We start from the raw sequence: 21,219 nt of genomic DNA on the forward strand, positions 1-21,219 counted from the left end.
ATACGCACCATCCAACAGAATATACTCTAGAAAAAATTTAATAAATAACACCTAGTATAATTAATTACTGAGTAATGAGAATGAAATATATGAAAATATTAAATTGTTGCGTATGTGTATGATAACTTAGCCCAGTTATTATTTAGTCTTGGAAACAGCTGTGAAAATGCATTGAGCGCCCACCGGCAGAAACATAAATTGCCGCCTATGAGTGATGATGTCTATACTTGGATGCAGCGCGGTGCACCACAACAAATCCCCGACAGTAAACTGTTGCTTCATCTTATTTGCTGACACAAAATTCAAATGAATTGCAATGATTGCGACAACTGTCTGGAGGTGTACCACCTCAGGGGGAGGGTGATCTTGATGCCGGCTCAACATCACCAGCCACTGGTGATGGACGATGGCATCATCTATTGGGCCAACCCTAATGTACTCAAAATTATGAATTTGACAAACAGTTTATCACTTTCATTATGGTTGTTAAAATTTTATGCAATTATCAACAAAGTCAAATGAAACCATTTCAGTGTTACGCAAAACACCCCACCGCTCATCATGTTGCGGATGGTTAAGACAAAAACTCTGATTAAGTGTCTTGTTAGCACATGTGAGAGGCATGTGTTGGTTGATACTGGCCTGGCTTTGTTTTAAACTATTTTCATTGGCTGCACAAAAATAAATGACGTAGCTGGTAGTATTGTCTAAAATGTAAGTTCATGAATATGACTTCTTGTTTATTGAACTGGATAAAAGCAATATCCCATTCCCAATCATTCTGCTGATCTGAATATCAGCACTCTTGTTCATATCATTTTGACTAAATAATTGCCATTTTTTGTTTCTTTCCCAAACAGCTGCTCAAACAGAAATGAGATTCTTGCAAGTGAAGTTTAGATGCCAAACACCTCTTTCACATTTCCCATTACTCCTTCATTTTAGTTAATCTACACTGATCAAACCTAATTTGATCGAGTCAATTGGGTGGGGATTTCTTGTCCACATCAGATAATCACTTCTCTTGATTTAGTCCTATGGGTCAGTGTGCTGTGTTCACAGCATAAATCATTTGGTTCGACTTGGTAGGACAAGACGCAAATAGCAATAGTATGTTTTAATACTTGCCACCTGGGCCAACAGGGACAACATGCCAAGAAAACAGGGTCACAACAGAAAGGCTATTGGTTGCTCTGCAGTCAGCTTGCAGTCAAGTGAAAGTTACGCTGTTCTTACGAAATGCAACAAGGCCTTAAGATTTCATTTGGAAGTTAATGCAGCAAGGTCAAAGTGTGCATATCGTTGCATCTTTGATGTATGACGACTCTCTTCCCAGCATCCCTTTATCTTGTCCTCTGAACTGCCCTCACTCTGTTTGGGTTGCTCTTTCCATGTATAAAAGATGTGCCAGAGAGGGAGTGTGTAATTGCTGGTCGCCAGAGAGTTGGGTTTCTGCCATGCTCATCTTCATCAGGCTGCCTGGATTACTGTCGCATTATTTCCAAATTTCCTCCTTGTAAGGACGGCACATGTCGACCTTAATCAGGCTGCTCTTAGATCTGGCACTGTCGTGGTGTTTTACATCATATTCTCCTCTGTAATAAAGTTGGGGATGTAAATCAATCAGGCGAACCCTTTTTGCACTCTTTTCTTTGCCGGCACGCTGAGGCACGTTGCATGCTTGGTCACTCTCCTGTCCTGAACAGAGGTTACGGTACCTCTTCCAACACTAATGAGGCTGGGGGTTTAGAACATGCGGCTGCTGGGAAGGTTTGAGCCCAGAACTGCGGTGTAGTGATCAGGGTACGTGGCTCTGCAGACGCTCAATGCTCCGACACCTTTGTTCACGGGACATGTTCATTCTACCTTCATCGCCATATGGCTCTCCTCAGTCAGGGTTCAGCTAGGGCATGTTTGTCAGAGCCCACAGCAGCCCACTGACATGACAGGCATTCCCTGCAGGAAGCTGCCCCCGAACATCAACGAGAGAGGCCGAAGGTCGTCTGACCTCGCAGCTGTGAGCTGTCCATCCCATCTTCGCTTACATCGGCACAGTGTGTCCATGTACACCCAGATGTTCGGATACAGATACACTGCTCAGGTGCTGAGGTCATGCTTACACAACACCTGCTTTTTTGTTATGGAAGCAGCTCCTTTGAGAGCCACTGGCGGGAATAATGCCAGTAATTAATGCACAGAGGAAAAGAGAAAAAATTGCATCACATACCTGTTTCAAGTTTGGAAATGCATCAAAAAGTCATGTGCCTCATCTAACTGAATGGTTGTTTTAGAGAAAATATGGTCAAAGTGGCTTACCTAGTGGCTATGAAATTGTGTTAGTTTTGTTAATGAAAACGATGACGAAAAATTTTGTTGATGAGCTTTTTTCCCATGACACAATAACTGTGAATATATCAACATGCAAAATCGTTAACAATAAAAGACGAGACTAGAAGTTGTTTAAAAAAATAAACCTTTACCAAAATCTCTTTATTTTAGTCAAAAAAGAGGCAAAATATTATTGCCGACTGCTGTGCATGCCCCTACTATGCAAGCTTTCATGTATGCCTTTGCCGGATATCAGGAGTTAAAATCCCTAAATTAGTGCTTCTCTGTTAAAAGATACATTTTCTGGCTGGTATTTGCTTATCTGGCCACCATGCGCATGCATTCGCTCATCATTGCAGAAGCACCAACGATGATCTGAAACACAGACAAACAAGAAAGATGGAGTTTAGCGATCTCCATGCGAGATGTTCGGCTTAAATGAATTTGTCATTCAGCCAGTCTGTGGTCTGCCTGCCATTAGATCTCAACTGTATTGTTTGCAATTGTGGTTGCTGAATAAATACATTTACTCAACCGCTGTTGTTTTTATAGAGAAACATTACTGTGATTTGGAATTATTGTGATTACTATTAGAAATTTCACTGTTCTATTATTTCTTTTGTCTGTTGTCCATTTGTATAATGTAGACAGAGAGAGTGCATAAGTCTTTTATATTAATTTATATAATAAATAGCCTATAATAAATCTGTACAATTTGTGGATGTTAAAATAAACTATATGTATAAGTCAACATTGTGTTGATTTGTTCTTATTGGTAAAAGTGGAATACCTAAAATGCAAAAAAAAGAAAAAGAAAAAAAAAAGAACTCTCAAATGACAACAATCATTACAATTATAATTTTGAGCAAAAAAATAATAATTTTTATCAGTTTAGCCATTATACTGCATGATGAAAAATATGACTAAGTTTTCATTGACTAAAACTAGACTAAAATTCTCAGGCATTTAATCAAATAAACTTGACTAAACAAAAACATGACAAGGTTGACTAAATGTGATAATAACTAAAAAGTACATTTGAAACAGGACTAAGACTAATTGAAAAAAACCAAGACTAAAGTCTGACATTCTCGTCCAAAAATGTAGAATGTTAAAAAATAAATACAACCTCACGTTGTGTCAATTATGTTTACACTGGCTCTGAAACTTTCATCCGTCATTTGAAAAAATTTGGATCGGGTTCAATTTTCTGCATTTTTCGCTTCTATAACAAGCTTTTTTAGAGGTGTTTGTGCGTGACGAATGTTTAGAATGACCAATACAAAAAAATGCATTCGAATATTCAAATCAGTGTGCAAGGACTTTAAGATTAAATTAAAAGGCTGACAAAATTAACTACTATGAAAGTGACTATTTAAATTATTTAATTGCAAAGGTATGAGGGTTTATTTATTTTTTAGTTGTAGTGCCCTTTCTTTTAAAGGGGTCATGATGTTGCTAAAAATAACATTATTTTGTGTATTTGGTGTGTTTATGTGGTTTAAGGTTCAAAAAACACATTATTTTCCACATACTGTACATTATTGTTGCTGCTCTATGCCCCGCCTTTCTGAAACGAGTTGATTTTTACAAAGCTTATCAATCTGAAAAGCGAGGTGTGCTCTAATTGGCCAGCTATCCAGTGCTTTGTGATTGGCTGAATGCCTCAAGCATGTGACGGAAATGTTACGCCCCTTAACATACTGTGATGCGTGTCCCAGACAGAACACCGTCAAGACAGGGCAAAAACAATAAAAGCCATTACAAACGAGCCATTTATTGCATCCAGTGGGGACATAATTACAGATTATAATGACTTATACTGTGTTTTTACATGTTGCGTCACGCCACGCCGTGCCACGTAACTTATCTTGACTTAACTTTTATAAAGAATATCTCTTTGGGTCTCAGACTTTAGTCCTTGCAACTTTACAGATCTTCTTTATGCACCAAGAGCTTGTAACACTCCAAAGAGAAAGTAAAACTTGAAATCGCATCATATGACCCCTTTAAAGTATTAATATGTGTCTTTAAGATAGTAATATTTAGGGGTAAATGGGATACCCCAGTGACAAACTTTTTGTCTGTGCAGTCTTTTCTGGAAAATTACAATATTACTTTTTTTTTAGCAATTTAATGTATTTTTCAGGTAAATTACATTTGCTGGAATGCACACTCACACACACAGCTTGATTTAAATTTGTTCATCTTGTTTGTACATTCTGTTTGGTGATATGTGCTTTGTTAATTAGGACTTACACAAATTATTTTTTGGTAAATGAGCACTTATTCTGACGTAATCAATCAGACTGAATCAGAAGACTAAAACCTTAAAAACAAATTAGCCCACGAAAAAGTTTATATATATATATATATATATATATATATTTATTCATTCATTCATTCATGCATTCATGCATTCATGCATGCATGCATGCATGCCTATATTTGAAGTATGGGTTTGAATAAATTGAATAGAGTTAGGGCCAGAAACAAGTTTCTCTAAGTGGTGATTGTTCATGTTAAACCAGTGTTCAGATTCCGATAACGATATTTATCTATTTGAATGTGAATTTTAGTAGGGAAACCCCACCAAAAAAATGTGTATTTTACCCCCCTGAATGCAATTTTTAACTGGGGACCCCCTCGAAATACGATTGGGCTAGTTTTGAGTAGCGATTGGGTGGGTTTTCTTGTGAAAATCTGGCAACCCTGTGCAAAACCAAAAGCCATAATGCCAGCTTGCTGTGGGTAGTTGCCATGCCATTTTTAGGTTGTTACTCACTGACCCACGTCTAAGATATTCTTGATATGGATCTGGATTCTGTATGGGTTCAACCATGAAAGTTAATAAGCATATACAATGGAATCATTATTGCCTACTTAGCAAAACATTGCTAAATCACATCTGGATGACTTACCAGCTTCATTGTTTATGAATCAACATTATATATGGTGTAAAGCTTGAGAAAATGAAATTGCTTTGCTTTACAGACTGTGAAAAGTGAAAATGACTTTCTGTGAAAGTGCTGTAGAGTTTGACTGAAATAACACATAATGGCTAATGATACTGGTATTCGCACATATATAATTTTAAATGTCAGTGCTATAGATGGACCTTTGGTTTTATTGTCATGGAAACTTCACTCGTGGACTTTGTACTGGGCGTTCCTGTCATGTAATCTAAAGAGCAAAGAAACCATTTCTTTCCACTGAGAACAACTCTGCAGACCGAAAACCTGACATTATAACACCAGTATGCCTGACGTGAGTCTGTGAGGTATTTTTATGTCCTCTGGCTGCATGACGCGCATGCAGATGTACTTTCATGCGTAACCCCATGCATTTTGTCATGGTTCATTTTTGTCAAGCGTTTGCTTGTAGTGCAATGATGAATTTTACAATAAAGACCTCTTCATGTATTTCACAGTTGGTTCACTGTCTCCTGCACTCAGTCAAAACAATAAAATCTCTAGTTCTGTGAAGTCATTGTGACAGATCAAGCTTTCAAACATTGATTTCTTTTACATTTCCATCACCACCAGGCCCTAAGCGGCTTGCCAATTTCCTCACCACAGAGTTGATCCTAGTCTTTAATTATCTGCCTGCTTTTCTGAAGAACCGCAAGCGCTTTTTTATAGGATTTTCACACCATAACCACCTTGAAGATATGGCCAGTTCCACTTCCTGTTCTCATAATTATTTTGTTTTATTGTTTATTTATGCATTTGTTTATTTATTTATTTATTTATTTATTTATTTTTTGTGATGATGACCCCACAGTAATTTGAACAAGCTACCAATTTTCGAACTATTTTTTTTTTTTTTTTTTTTGAGATTTACACTTCCCTAAACACTACATAAATTTCATTTTACAGGACAGTCAGGTGGTATCTTGCCAGAATACGTTTCCTTGTGGACTTGATTCCGATGTGCAAGAACGCTGATGTTACCCATGCATGAGTTCTGTGATCAATGACCATGCCCGACATCCCAATCTGCTGAAGTTTCATTGTTCTCAAGCTGCACCTTCATTTTTCAGTGTCTTTAAACTGGCTTGGAAATAAGAGTGTGCTCACAATTGAAATTAATTCACCGATCACAGCAAGATAAATGTTATCAGAGAATCACCTTATATGAAGAAGAGAAAATGAGTGTATGGAAAGAAAAGGGCAAAGATATCTGTGATTCTATTATTCTTTGAGGTCAGCTTCACTTACTATACATGTCTTTCCCATGTTATGGGCAGATCACTTCAGCAAAACATGCTGGGGAGAAAAATAGTATGTTATGCACAGTTTAATTATGCACCACATGAAAAGTCTGGAATAAAGGATTTTGTTTTTGAAGGAACAAAAAAGGGCCTCACCTTGCTGCTCAAGAGCCATTACTTATAATTATCAATGGTGGGGGGAAAAAATGGAAAATAAAATAAATTAATACTTAATTTCAAAAGTAGTAAGATCAAAAGTGACAAAAGGTTTCTATTTCAAATTAATTCTGAAAACTGTATCACGGCTTCCACATTTATTTTATTTTTTTTTTTAAATTATGCAGCCAAAACTCTTTTTCAACATTGATTGAAATAATACCAAATCTGCATATCCATAAATTATCCTTCATTCTTCATATAAATGCAGACTTCGTGAGCATAAGAGACTTCTTTCAATAAGTCCATCAATCAATCAACATTTTGACTGCTAATTATTCAAAAATTTTAGACTTTTATCATCAAAATGCTCTCTCAGGGTGTAGTATAAAATGCATCATGTTTGGCCAGGTTAATATTATGCATAATTGATATATGTAAATTAGATGGTCATTTTTAGTGGAGATTTTTTCTTTTTATTAATTAAATAACTTTGCGTCTCCTTTGACTGTTGAATATTGAGGAATCTCTCTTCCTGTTTCTCTCTGTCTCTCTCTCGCTTCATGTCTCGTTAACGCTCACACTCCACTCTCATTAGGAAACCAAACACACTATTGTCACCGTACGCTTTCAGTTCGTTCGAGGGCTTGTAGTAATTAGCAGTCGTATTAGACATAAGAGTTGTTTAACGCTAAAACAATTCTGTTCGTCAGAAGCGCCCCAGAACGTGAACACTGTTTCCTCTTATCTCCTCTGTTTTGTATGAATACATTGAGGTTCATCAGCATGCAAATTGCTCAAGGTGAATTTATTTATGTAAATGAGGACACAATGTGGGCTTTTTTCACACAAATCATATAAGGTTAGAAAGTACAAATTAACATTTCAGGTGAGGCAGTACAGAGGCTCCTTAGAAAATGAGAAGAAAAAAATGTTGATAACCTAAATGACACCTGATGTGGCTTTTCTTTTGGGGGATTTCTTTACAAACGCTGCTTTGAACATCAAATTTGCTATTCTGATCCCAACATGAAAACCTCAACTTGTATAAAACACAGCTATTTGATTCCTTTTTGTTGTCATTTCTTCTTTTGGACACCTTAAAATGATAGTTCATCCTCATATTGTTGAAAACGATGCGACTTTCTTTCTCCTTTGAAACACAAAAGTAAATATTTTGAAGAATGAAACCGTTTTGGTGACCATTGACTTTCATTGTATGGCCCCAAAAAGAGAGAGAGAGACACTTCTTAAAATATCTTCTTTTAAGTTTCACAGTGGAAAGCAAGGTATACAGGTTTGGAATGGCATGAGGGTGCAAAAATAATGACAGATTTTTCATTAGGGTTAAAATTTCCCTTTAAAGCCTTTGATTTCTTTTGGCAGCTTTTTTGTGTACAGTCTTTTTTTGTTTTGTTTTTTCACTGCTGAACACGAAAGTATCTTGTACTGGACTTGTCAAATTCAGAATTTTTGCTAAAATAGATTCATTCCCTTTCTCACATAAGCTTCAAACATTGTCTGTATGAGATACTGGAGTGAATAGGCAGCATCTCAGTTCTGAACTGAATTTACATTTTTAAATAAGCAACTAATAATAATAATAATAATAATAAAAATTATTATTGTTGTTATTATTATTATAAACGCACACATACATGCATGCATAAATACATAAATAAATGCATAAGTAAAGATCAATAAAGCTGCGGGATGTCAGTGTGAAATTTCATGCAAAATATGAAAGTGAGGAGAAAAAAAAGAGATGAAAGTATTTTTTTTTTGCAATTTAATGTATTTTAATAAATACTGTAAATGCTTATATCTATATTACATGCAAATATTGGATTTATATTACTATAAATTACTACATGATTAAATTATATCGTTTATACTTAATACGTTTAATATTTATACAAGGTGATCCACATATAATTGAGGTCAAACACCATTTTTATTGCCATCTTCATGGCAAGTCAGAAGCATAATTAAGGCAAATATTGAGTTAGATTAAATTGCATGAATTCCAACAAGCACTGTTAATGTTTAAGTCACGTTGGACACATTTTATTTATTTATTTAACATTTTTATTTATATAACATTTTAGATCGACAAATATAGCATTTTAGTTGCTGTTTTCTGCTGCCAAAGTCTCTTATAAATGTTTGCATTATTGCCTGTTTTCCATTTGCTTAGCATGAGTCAACCTCTTGACTGAAGATGTAGATCTGAAATAATGTCAGATTAAAAGCAGTGCACTTGAAACTCTAAACATTGATCCTATTGGACTTGAGGCGTTTGACTTATGGCTTTTTGAACAAGCACAGGAAGTAGCTTTCTGCTGTGATGATAAATGTCATCTCTACAATCTTGGGAGAGTGACAGCGCATTGACAATGGCCTCTGTCAACTGTCACACATCCAGATCTATTCTTAAACTCACTGTGCGATCGAAGTGAGACAGTGAATAAATAATTTACACACATATTCAGAACGTTCAGTTACCGTTAAGATGTAAAAAGTGGCCTGGTCCAAAGTTAAAGGGATAGTTGGCTAAAAATATTCAAGTTTTGTTGTTATTTATTCGCCCTGAACTTCCAATTCTGTGTCATTTACTTAGATTGTACGGTTTCCATAAAATATTTAATTTTAGAATATTATTACTTTTTTTTAAGTCAAACTTTTAATAAATTTGCTGTTGTTATTATTTTAAAATGTCTTTATAGTACTTATAGAAACTATAAGATTTCAATTTCAGGTTTAATTTTAATGTAGTACTTTTTTATTTTATTTAAATTTAAAAAAAAAATATATATATGATATTAGTTTGAATTTTATCATGAGTTAATAATAATAACCCTGGTTTTGCCTGTATAAGTCATATACAGAAACGGCTGTTGTTATCTCACAGAAGGTGGGTGTTGTAGACCCCCCCCCCAGGTTTCTGAGCAGGTTTTGGCTGGAAATGCAGCGAGGGCGAGACAGAGGGTCAGTGCAGATGTAATTATGGGATGGATAGGTGGGGGCAGAAGTCGAGCAGAAGTCCATTGCTCAGCAGAATCGTGGCAAACAGCTCACTTGTCTTTCTGTGAACTCTGACCTCTTCCCGTTCCCCATCCCCCTCAAAACCTGCATGTGTTTTGCTGCATTGAAGGTGGAAAAAGTGTGCAAGCAAATGTGTTCTCTTTGCTGATATTCCAAATTCTGCTAATAAATCTGCGAGGCTTGTTCTTAACATATTTTACATTTTTATTGTAGTTTATATATATATTTCCTATCAAAGTTATACCTGCAAGTTTTGCAGGGGGTTGGGAGCACTTTGTGTGTGTGTATACCATTTTAATGAAATGATAATGAAAACAATAAACACTAATAGATATATGAGCAATATCACATTCGTAGTCATTCGATATTGTTTAATGTCAGCATGGCTGTGATTCGAACCTGGAACATGATGTAAAACTAGAAGGTTTGTTTAATTTTGATTTTATCATCATGGGCAGCCTTATCTACCACCGACCCCATAATTAGGTTAAAATGAGGGTGATTTATTTTTGCAGCGCTAATAAGCAAAACTGGTGTGTTTGTTTTTTGTCAGACTGTCGGCTCTGTGTCTTGGCAATGAGATGTATTCAGTGTTAATGAGGATAAGTTGTTTATTCAGGAGAGCTGGATGTGAGAATGACACTGTCAAGGCAAGCGTGAGGTTTGACAGGAGATGATCCTGACGTGGATATCTGTCTGCAGAGCTTGATGTTTTTCTTTATTTTCCAATTTAATTATGACATTTTTATTAAGTTTTTGTTGTTAATTTTTACAGAAATAAATTAATACTTTTTTTCAGGAAGATTTCAAGACTTTTAAATAAATAAATGCATACATACATACATACTAGGGATGTCAATTTTCTGTCTTTTCCATGATCGATCGGCGTTTAAATTAACAATCAATTAATTGATTAATCGCTAACCTTAACACTGCAAAATGTGTCTATTGCAGTGGCATATATTCACCGGCATGACAGGATGTGCAAATGCCACTCAAAACTCCATCTTCCTCAACCAAATTAAAGGGGGTTTTAGTCTAAATAAAGGCTAGTAGCAGGATTGTAAAATGAATAGATATGATTATGATCATTTGATAAAATGAAGAGAGAGCGTTAGCCTACTTACCACTGAATGCACCTCTTTAAATGGTTTCATGGTGCTCCTTGTTGTATTTTAAAACACAGTCACAATGTTTGCAAATGACAGGAAATTAAAAAAAAAATGGGGATGCACCGAATGTTCGGCAACCAAAATAGTTTGGCCGCAAATAGCAAATAAAGCTCTATGATAAGTGAAAAGACTGAATAAATTGTACTGAACAATGATGTGATGCAATCAAAAAGAGGCGCGAAATAATGCAACAAACATGTCAGCAGTATGTAAGCATTTAAAAGTGTCCGAGAAAGACGCAAAAATCATTTCAAGCATTGACAGCGAGAGACTGTTTAGCACTACATTGCATGTCTCCGATGAGAAGAGGAAGGGGTTGTTGTTGCTGGTTATGTATGGTGATTGATATCGCGAAATGGCCTCAAACGATTAGTAAATAATCTGCAGAATGTTTTGTTTTCTAATGTACGCACAAATTGCATGTATTCTGACAGCAATGCACAAGCTGTATATATATACATACCCACCGTCTCTTAACCCTCTGGAGTCTAAGGGTATTTTTGGGGCCTGGAGAAGTTTTGGCATGCCCTGACATTTGTGCTTTTTTCAGTTTCTTATAAATATCTAAATGGCTAAAAAGTCTAATCTCACTGTAATCAGCACAAACTAGGCTATAATAATATGTGAGCAGCATGTATGTACATGATTGCGTTTTGAGAAAAAAAAAAAATGTTATGCGTGGTTAGTGAAAAACTAAAAATGTTAAATCACTTGAATAAGGCAATAAAACACATACAGAACATTGGTTCCCAGGAATTTTGAGAACTGGAGCTTGTAGCCTAGAATTTTTTTTTCTAAATGATGTGAAAATCATCTTGTTTACTCACTTACAGAAAACAATATATTGATTTAAATTTTCTAAGACACTTTTTGTTGGTAAAAGTCATATGCGAGTAGGCGTCAACTATCATGAATTCACACCTGAGAAGACAAAGGCCTGCATAATGAGCTGCATAATGAGCCATTCAGTCAGCTGTGTCACTGAGAGGGATGAGTTACAAGAAAGAATGTGAGGACAAAATAAATGTATATAATTTTATGTTTGTAGTTTATTTAGAATACATTTAATTATCCCACAACATAATTTAATATTCACTTGTGAGTGCAGTTAAACAGTTTATTAGGAACAATCAAAGCTGACTTTCAAACTGAATTTTTTGCATCATTACTCCAGTCACACAATCCTTCAGAAATCCTTTTAACAATCTTATTTTCTACAAAAAAACATTTATTGTTATTATTATCATTATTATCATTATTATTATTAATGTTGAAAAGAGCTGAGAATATTTTTTTTAGGTTTTTTAGGGGGGATAAATTGAAAGAACAGCATTGTTTATTACATTTGTGACAATTACATTTATTGGTACATTTATATTATTTACATCAAGCTTTTGAATGGTATAGTAGTGTATATTGTTATTGAAACTTCATAATATTTCACTTGATTATACATTTAGTCAGGAATTATAGTTTGGAAAAAGTCTTTGGAAAAAGTCTAACTAGTAAAATGTTTACACGTTATGTGAAAACTAGTACAAGTATATAAATAAATAAAAAGAGACTTACTCATGTTTATGATCTCTGCAGAATAAAGTGCTTCATTCTTTTTTTTTTCTGAGGAAATCCAAATCTCAAATCCTCAACCACATCACATCTTTTTGGGGTGAATTATGTCTTATTCCTCTCATCGCGAAGCAAACAGTAAAATAAAACTAAAGTAAAATAAAACTTGAAGAACAATCTCTCTGCGTTGTCTTCTGTTGTGTGGGCGTATTCAAGCCGCGCACTTCAGTGAAACATTTGAATCTGAAAGGCGCGCTCGGAGCGGGGGCGTGGTCACATTAGAAGATAATGAAGGGAGACGTGAAAAACGGACATCGCGTTGTTTTCATATGGATTACTTTATCACAGAATATTTGTTTTCGGCAGCACTTGTTTAGTTTAAAAGTAGACATGTCAGGCTTTCTATAGATATCTCTCTCATGTCTCTGTGTTGAGTATTCACTGAGTTACAGTTCATTTTAATGACGCATTCTAACTGAAGATCAGCGCAGACAAAGGCTGCAGACAGCACTCCTTGTTTGTTATCTTTATTTTAAAAATGCACAAAGTTTTGTTGTTATTATGTCTGTATACAAAAAAGTAGACCCTTTACAGATTCGATTGATGTATTGCTCTTATCTGTACGATCAAAACTGAAAGTGTAATTTAAGTTCTTTTCGGGGTTATCAGGAGAAAATAGCCCAAAACGCGTATACGCGTTAATCGACTTCAGAGGGTTAAAGGGTTACCCCACCCCCAAAAATTACAATTTTATCATTAATCACATACCCCAATGTCGTTCCAAACCCGTTAAAGCTTTGTTCATCTTCGGAACACAATTTAGATATTTAGATATTAAAAGATATTTTGCATTAAAACCGGGAGGCTTGTGACTGTCCCAAAGACTGCAGAGTAAAATACAATGTCAAGGTCCAGAAAAGTATGAAAGACATTGTCAGAATAGTCCATCTGCCATCAGTGGTTCAACTGTAACATTATGAAGCGACGAGAATACTTTTTGTACATGAAGAAAACAAAAATAACGACTCTTTTCAACAATTCGTCTCTTCTGTGTCTTTCCACATCACTGTAGTGCCTTTTTGGAGAATATCTGCTGAATGCAAGCAGCGTATGCTCTTCTGTGTCAGCCACGACACAAGGATACATTTTGTATTTACATGTATTTACGCTTTGATTTGAACAAAAACAGCGCATCGGTGCAGCGCGGCTGACACAGAAGAGCATAAGCTGCCTGCGTTCAGCTCATATTCTCCAAAATGACGCTACAGTGATGCGGAGAGACACAGAGGAGACAAACTGTTGAAAAAAAATATATTTTTGTTTTCTTTGCATATAAGAAGTATCTTCATAACATCATTCATAACGTTATGGTTGAACCACTGATGGCAGATGGACTATCCTGACGATGTCTTTCATACTTTTTCTGGACCTTGACAGTGTAAGTTACTAGGTAGTCAATGGTACATTCACAAGCCTCCTGTTTTCATCCAAAATATCTTAAATTGTGTTCCAAAGACAAACGAAGCTTTTACGGGTTTGGAACAACTTGGGGGTAAGTGATTAATAACAAAATTTTCATTTTGGGGTGGAGTATGCCTTTAATGCATCGTGTAGCCTTCTTGAGCATCAGTAAATGTTTTCACCTTATGTAATAGTTACAGAAGGTAAAAAAAAGGATTGAACACATCACCATTTTTCTCAGTAAATATATTTCTAAAGGTGCTGTTGACATGAAATTTTCACCAGATGTCGTCACCAGAAGTATTCCATACATACAGAAAAGAAAACAATACAAATAAATTGAGAAATTAAGTTCTGTGTAATAAAATGGAATGACCCAGGGAAAAGGTATTGAACATGCTTACTGAAATTCATTCAATACTTTGTACAAATGCCTTTGTTGGTAGTGACAGCTTCAAGACGCCTCCTGTAAGAAGAAATAAGTGGCATGCATTGCTCAGGTGTGGTTTTGGCCCATTCCTCCACACAAATCTTGAATGTTTCGTGGGCCTCTTCTATGAACTCTAATCTTTAGTTCTTTCCATAGATTTTCTATTGGATTCAAGTCAGGTGATTGGCTGGGTCATTCTAGCAGCTTTACTTTTTTTCTCTGAAACCAAATGAGAGTTTCCTTGGCTGTGCGTTTGGAATAATTGTCTCGCTGGAATGTCCACCCTCATTTCATATTCATCATCCTGGTAGATGGCAGCAGATTTTTATCAAGAAGGTCTCAGTACATTTTTCCATTAATCCTTCCCACAATTTTGCCAGTGCTACACCATGATGATGTTTGGGGGTGATGTGCAGTGCCATTTGACCTCCAAACATGGTGTGTATTATGGCATCCAAAGAGTAAAATTTTTGTCTCATCTGACCAGACTATATTCTCCCAGTATTACAGACTTGTCTAAATGTTGTGCGGCAAACTTTAAATGAGCTTCAACATGCTTTTTCATTAGCAATAGAGCCTTGCATCATGAGCGTACATACAGGCCACGGCGGTTGAGTACATTACTTATTGTACTTATTATTTTCTTCAAGTGATCCTTGGTTCTTGGATAACTCTTCTGATAATTCTTTTCATTCCTCAAATCTTGCGAGGAGCACCTGGTCGTGGACGGTTTATGGTGAAATGATGTTCTTTCCACTTCCAGATTATGGCCCCAACAGTGCTCACTGGAACATTCAGAAGTCTAGAAATGCTTCTGTAACCAATGCCATCAGCATGTTTTGCAGCAATAAGGTTGCAGAGGTCTTGAGAAAGCTCTTTGCTTTTACCCATCATGAGATGTTTCTTGTGTGACACGTTGGTCATGAGACACCTTTTTATAGGCCATCAGTTGGGACTGAACCAACTAATATTAATTTCCACTCACAAGGTGCAGGATTGCCTTCTAATTACTGATAGATTTCAGCTGGTGTCTTGGCTTTCCATGCCTTTTTGCACCTCCCTTTCTTTATGCGTTCAATACTTTTTCACTGGGTCATTCTACTTTATTACATAGAACTTAATTTCTGAACTTGTTTGTTTTGCTTTCTTTGTATGTATGGACTACTTGGATTGTTACCGACATTTGGTGACAATTTCATGTCAACAGCATCTTTAGAAATATATTTGCTGAGAAAAATGGTGTTGTGTTCAAAGTTTATTTTACCCGCTGTATGTATGAGTCCCTCAATTGTCCTCAGTGTTAAAAGATGGATTTCAAAATCATACAGTCACTTTTGGAAAGGGTTCAAATATGCAGAAGATGCTGGAAAACCAAAGAATGTGCAGGAGCTGGAAGGGTTTTCTGAAGGACTAGTGAACAACTATCACAAAACATAAAAAATAGTTGTGGACGTTCCAGGAAACTACACACAGTATTAAGATTCAAGGGAATGTAATCTTTTGAACGGGTTCATTTTCATAAATTCAGTGATTAGTTTGTCTTGTCTATTATATATAATCATCTGTTATGTGAAATAGCTTATTCAGGACAGTACTAAATAAAAAATAACATGCAATTTTCATGATCATTCTTATTTTGTTAAAATGAGCATTTTCCATATTCCGCAAAGGATATGTAAACTTATGAGCAGAACTCTCTGTGTATATATATATATATATATATATATATATATATATATATATATATATATATATATATATATATATATATATATATATATATATATATATATGTATGTATATATGTGTGTGTGTGTGTATATATATATATATATATGTGTGTGTGTGTGTGTGTATATATATATATATATACAGCACCCTTGGTAAATATGATCAAAGAAGGCTGTGAAAATTAATCTGCATTGCTAAAATTAATCCACATTTTTTATCCTCTTGATCTTTTATTTAAAAAAAATATCAAAAATCTAACCTTTAATTGAATAATAAGAATTTAAAATGAGGGGAAATATCATTATGAAATAAATGTTTTTCTGTAATACAGTAAATTTAATCAATACATTTTTTGAATCTAATTACATGATGTGGCAATTAATTAATCTAACTGATTGCAAACTAAATTTGGTTGTGAAAATATCCACAAAAATAATTTGAAGCTATTGTTGTTTTAAATGAGAAAGTATAAGCATAATGATTCAACATAAAACTTTTTACAAATTAACATTCAGGCTAAATTATAAACTATAGAGCACAAAAGATGATATTTTGAGAAATGTCCCAGTATTTTTTGTTCATGCAATGAAAGTCATTGCTAACCAGTGAAATATAAATATATATATATATATATATATATATATATATATATATATATATATATATATATATATATATATATATATATATATATAATATTTAGTATAAATGATCTAAATAAGAAACTAAAATCACCTCAGATTTCATCAAAAATATCTTCATTTGTGTTCCGAAGATAAACTAAGGTTTTACAGTTTTAGAACAACATTAGGGTGAGTAATTTAAGACAGAATTTTCATTTTTGGGTGAGCTGTCCTTTTAATTATTATATGTAATTGTATTATATAGGCTATTGCGAATATGCAATATATCACCCACAGCTCCCAACCAAAACCTGTCATGCGTGTGACGGTCAAAGAATGACATCTCTGTCAGGAGGTGAATGAAGATGCCTATGTTTCTGCAGGGACACGCAGTCATGCATGTTACACACTTTACCAATCAGTAGCGCGTCCGCGTTGATTAAAGAGACGGCCATAAATAAAGCTGCTGTTTCCTCTCAAACATAACACGCTCAGACGTTGGGATGACAGCTGAGTAATTACCTCATGCTTACATGACAGCTTCAAGCACATGATGGCATGGACGGAGAAATTCTTTATGGCTTTATTAGGGTGTTATGTCTTACGCCCGGCAGGCTGTCATCTGTGAACCGTGTCTGCTGTCTGTGTGCGAGAAAGCGGCGAGGAGAATAAGTGTTATTGTTGTGTTGTGTCCGTCGAGTGGCTGTCATTTATTGTTTGGTCGCAATTTTACTGAAGAGAATATAATGAAGCTTTAATTGTTTGTGATGGATGAAAGGGGTGATTGACGTCAGGGTAGTGATTTAATGTAGTGTTTTTGTTTTTAACAGAGACGGTACATTGCCACATCCAGCAGTATGAGGTGGAGTATTTGCAGTTCGCCTTCCGCTGGATGAACAACCTGCTTATGAGAGAACTTCCTCTGCGCTGCACCATTCGACTGTGGGACACTTATCAGGTAAAAGAGACTCTCAGCAGTCTCTGATGTGGTCAGTTACATAAATAAGATGTGCATCTGTTTTTTAAACATGGAAAAAAAGCATTTCCTCTATTTCCTGGGTTGTCTTAATAATTATCTGAAGTCCTGTTAAATTATGCATTTTTGGGGGGGTGTTTACAAGACATATTTTTGTAATACAGCTAGACAGAGTGCAACAGAATGGAACAGAATTCAGGGGTCTTGAAATGTGTTTTTAATCATTAGTTTTGGCTGGGACACTCAGTATTTACACAGTATCCACGATGTCTTTCTGAAGGCGTATTGCTGTAGTGACAGTCCTATAATACGGAATTATTAGAATTAACATTTCTGAAAAGGTTTTGCTGTCTGAAAGCTAAAGCACGGCACACTATTTAAAGACCACTGTTAAAATGTTACCATTAATAAATAAATCAATAATAAACAGATATGTAATAAACTAGTAATTCAGATGCAGGCACTGTGAAATGTATTTATTGAACAAATCAAATTCAATTCAAATTTGATACTTTAAAATTTCAAGGATTTTCAGCTAAAAACAATTTAAACGTTGAACTGTTCTTCATACAAAGCTGTTGCATGATCCACTGAAATACTTTATGGAGTATGAATAAAGGATAATGAATAATGGAGTATGAATAAAGCCCCATTCACACCAAGAATGATAACTATAAAGATAAAGGTATTTGCGTCCACACCAGAAAACGATATCGTCTGTTTATTCTAAGCGCATGCTCGTTTGTCGCTTTAAATTCTCGAGCTCGTTATAGCAGGATGGATTATGATTGGTTGTCAATGTTTGTATCATTCATCAGCTGGAAAAAAAGACGTTCTGAAAGTGATTCCAACGATATCGTTTCTCTGTGCCTTTATCATTATAGCTGTGGTGTAGACTATGCTATTCTATAATATTGAGAACGATTTTTAGAACTATATCTTTATCTTTGATAAACTGGCCTTTACTCTTTAAAATAATCTAACTCTAATGTAAATCAAATCTAAATGCAAAAACATGTTAACTGAAATCATATTTCTTTTTTCTCCTTCTCTGAACTATTGAGCTAATTGGAACCTTTATAATCACAAAATAAATTGTGGTTAGTTAATTTAATATATTGGTGCTAACATTCTCTGTTCTGAAAAAGTCTTTGAATATCTTTGAATATCGTGTAGGGCAAAGTTGAGAATCATTGTTGTAGACCACTATTATGATAATTTTCTGTGGCTTTTTTGGGGCATTTTGGAACTTGAAAGTTTAATTCAAGTTGAATTGCTTCCTCATTTACTTCCATTATATTGAAAAGACCAGCCAGGATTTGTGTTCCACTGAGGAAAGAAAATCATAAGGCTGGACAAATATAGGCTTGAGTAAATAATTGCAAAATAAACGACACCAAAACTATGTACCTGGTCTTATAGAAGACAAAAAAAGAAAATCTTATAATGATATATCACTATTACAGTGACAGCAAGAGAATCGTTGACAGTAAGAATTAAAGATAATTTCAATGCATCTACCATAGTATCAGCTTATATATGCAAGAATTTTATATATAAGCTGACATTTCTGAATGCAGTTGCTTCACATTTTTCTAGGTTTAGGTGGCTCGTTTTTAACGAGGATGAATCTTAAGCACAGCCAGGAACCTCAGAGGTGTTACTGACATCTAACCCAACACTTACGGAAGACTTCCAGGCTGTTCTTGATGGTGTTCGGTCCAACGAGCTGCCATTTCTGAGTCAATGCAATGGGTCTGACGTTTCTGTGCACTTAGCTCAAAATAGTGGGAAAATTATGCTTAATTCTTACTTTGAAGGAATTTAGAATTTCTGTCAAGGTAATTGTGAAAAGCCATTATATGCTTCCTGTCATCAGCAGTATTAAATGTCAGCTTCCTTCCATCTCTATAGGAAGAGGAAATGGAGAAAATGCTTTCAACAGCTGACTGTCCATTTATTCTACATGACTGATTTGGATTTTACACAGATTGTAACCATTTCCGATAGACAGTTGGCATGCTTTGTTTGCCTATTTGTTACTCACTGGGGACATGTCATTGGATTCTTTCTGACAACACCAGCCTCGTCATTGATGCGTGTTGATGTGTATGTTAGCTCGGAGGGCACCACAAAAACACTCACTTGTTAGGCCAGTCACAAGACTAGGATATTGCTTAACATGCACTATTGATTGTTTCTTCCATTAAAGAGATGCTGGTAGAGTGCAGAGTAAATATGGTACATTAAAATGTTTTTTTATGTTTTGATGCCTTATTTTCATTGGTGAAGGCCTCAGTTTTAGTCAGGTTATGATTGGAGGCATCCTGAGTTGCTTTCAGATATTGATTTTGCCAGCTGAGCAAACAGTGAAAGCAAGGGCAAGAGGAGATAACTGCGGCAGGATTTGCAGCAGCAACCCATGATTATTTTAGTGCTTTATTGATGCTTGAGGTCACTTTTTTTTTTTTTTTTTTTTTTTTTTTTCGACCAGGTTTCCACTGACTTGAGACGAACAGTGATGTAACTGATTTGCTACATAACCTGCCTACAAATGAACGTACCACAATCTGTTTTTTATGACTGTAACTTCACATTTCAAGGAAATAATTTATCATTCAAAGTTAAAAAAAAACAACAATCTAGTTTAAAACGAAAATGCCTCGTTTCATTTAGTTTTAGATTTTTTTTCAAGAAAAGTGTAATTTTTATGTGCTCTAACCATCAAGTAAAAATTAATAAAAAAATTCTTTACACCTTGAATACATGTGCACATCTTAATCATTTTGAAACAATTGTTAAAAAGAATTATGCTTGTATGAGCCAGTTTTTGCTGCTCAGTATTTCTTTGGATACACTCCCATTCAATAGTTTGGTGAAAGAAAGATTTAAGAAAGAAACGTAATACTTTTATTCTTCAAGGGCATTTTAAATTGATCAAAAGTGACGGTACACTGTTTTTAACACTGGTAATAATAAGAAACATTATTAATAATTTAGAAAGGAAGAGCAGAGCCCCAAGAAAAAGTGCCAAAAAAACAACAACAAAAAACAAGCCAAAGCGATAGTCTTCTTTTATCCTTTCCTTGACTAATTTTAAAAATCAAATCTGGGACATTCAAACTGACCAATCAGCAGATTACAGCTTCCCCCGTCTGTAGTAAAGGTGTGACATTCAACTCCTCTTTGTCTTTAGGAATAACAATTGGCCCTTTTGTAAGGAAGAGGGGGCTGGGACAGAAAAAAAAAAATAAATAAAATCTCTGTTGATTTTTTTTCTGGTCGCTGAATAAACTATACTGCTTCTTGAGCCATCGATGACAGCAGTCCCTGGTTTGTGACCAACTTGTTAACAGAGCGATGTGAACCCACATTTTTTTTTGGCGCCAACCCAGAACTGCCTTTTTTGTGGAAATGCATTAAATGGTTGGGCATTGTAAAGGTTTGGGTATAACAGGTCAGTGTGGATAGGCATAAGCATGAGAGAACTGACTGCTGGTGCTTCTTTCATAAGTGTT

General features: G+C 35.2%; 1 protein-coding gene across 3 annotated transcripts in view; it reads left to right on the plus strand.

Annotated features, from left to right (window-relative positions):
• LOC109070223 (TBC1 domain family member 22A-like) overlaps positions 1-20,308 on the plus strand; it is a 97,337-nt gene extending 77,029 nt beyond the window's left edge. Inside the window, exons 11-12 of one of the 3 annotated variants that reach the window (XM_042722426.1) lie at positions 17,556-17,683; positions 20,196-20,308. In XM_042722426.1, coding sequence (XP_042578360.1) covers positions 17,556-17,683; positions 20,196-20,228 — 161 coding nt within the window. In that variant the 3' untranslated portion in view covers positions 20,229-20,308. Of the gene's footprint in view, positions 1-17,555; positions 17,684-19,300; positions 19,873-20,195 lie in introns of those variants that run through there. The other 2 variants (XM_042722425.1, XM_042722427.1) reach the window with 2 other exon arrangements.
• Positions 20,309-21,219: the final 911 nt, after the last annotated feature.

This window comes from Cyprinus carpio, chromosome B4 (assembly GCF_018340385.1).
Source record: "Cyprinus carpio isolate SPL01 chromosome B4, ASM1834038v1, whole genome shotgun sequence".
NCBI classification, from domain to species: domain Eukaryota; kingdom Metazoa; phylum Chordata; class Actinopteri; order Cypriniformes; family Cyprinidae; genus Cyprinus; species Cyprinus carpio.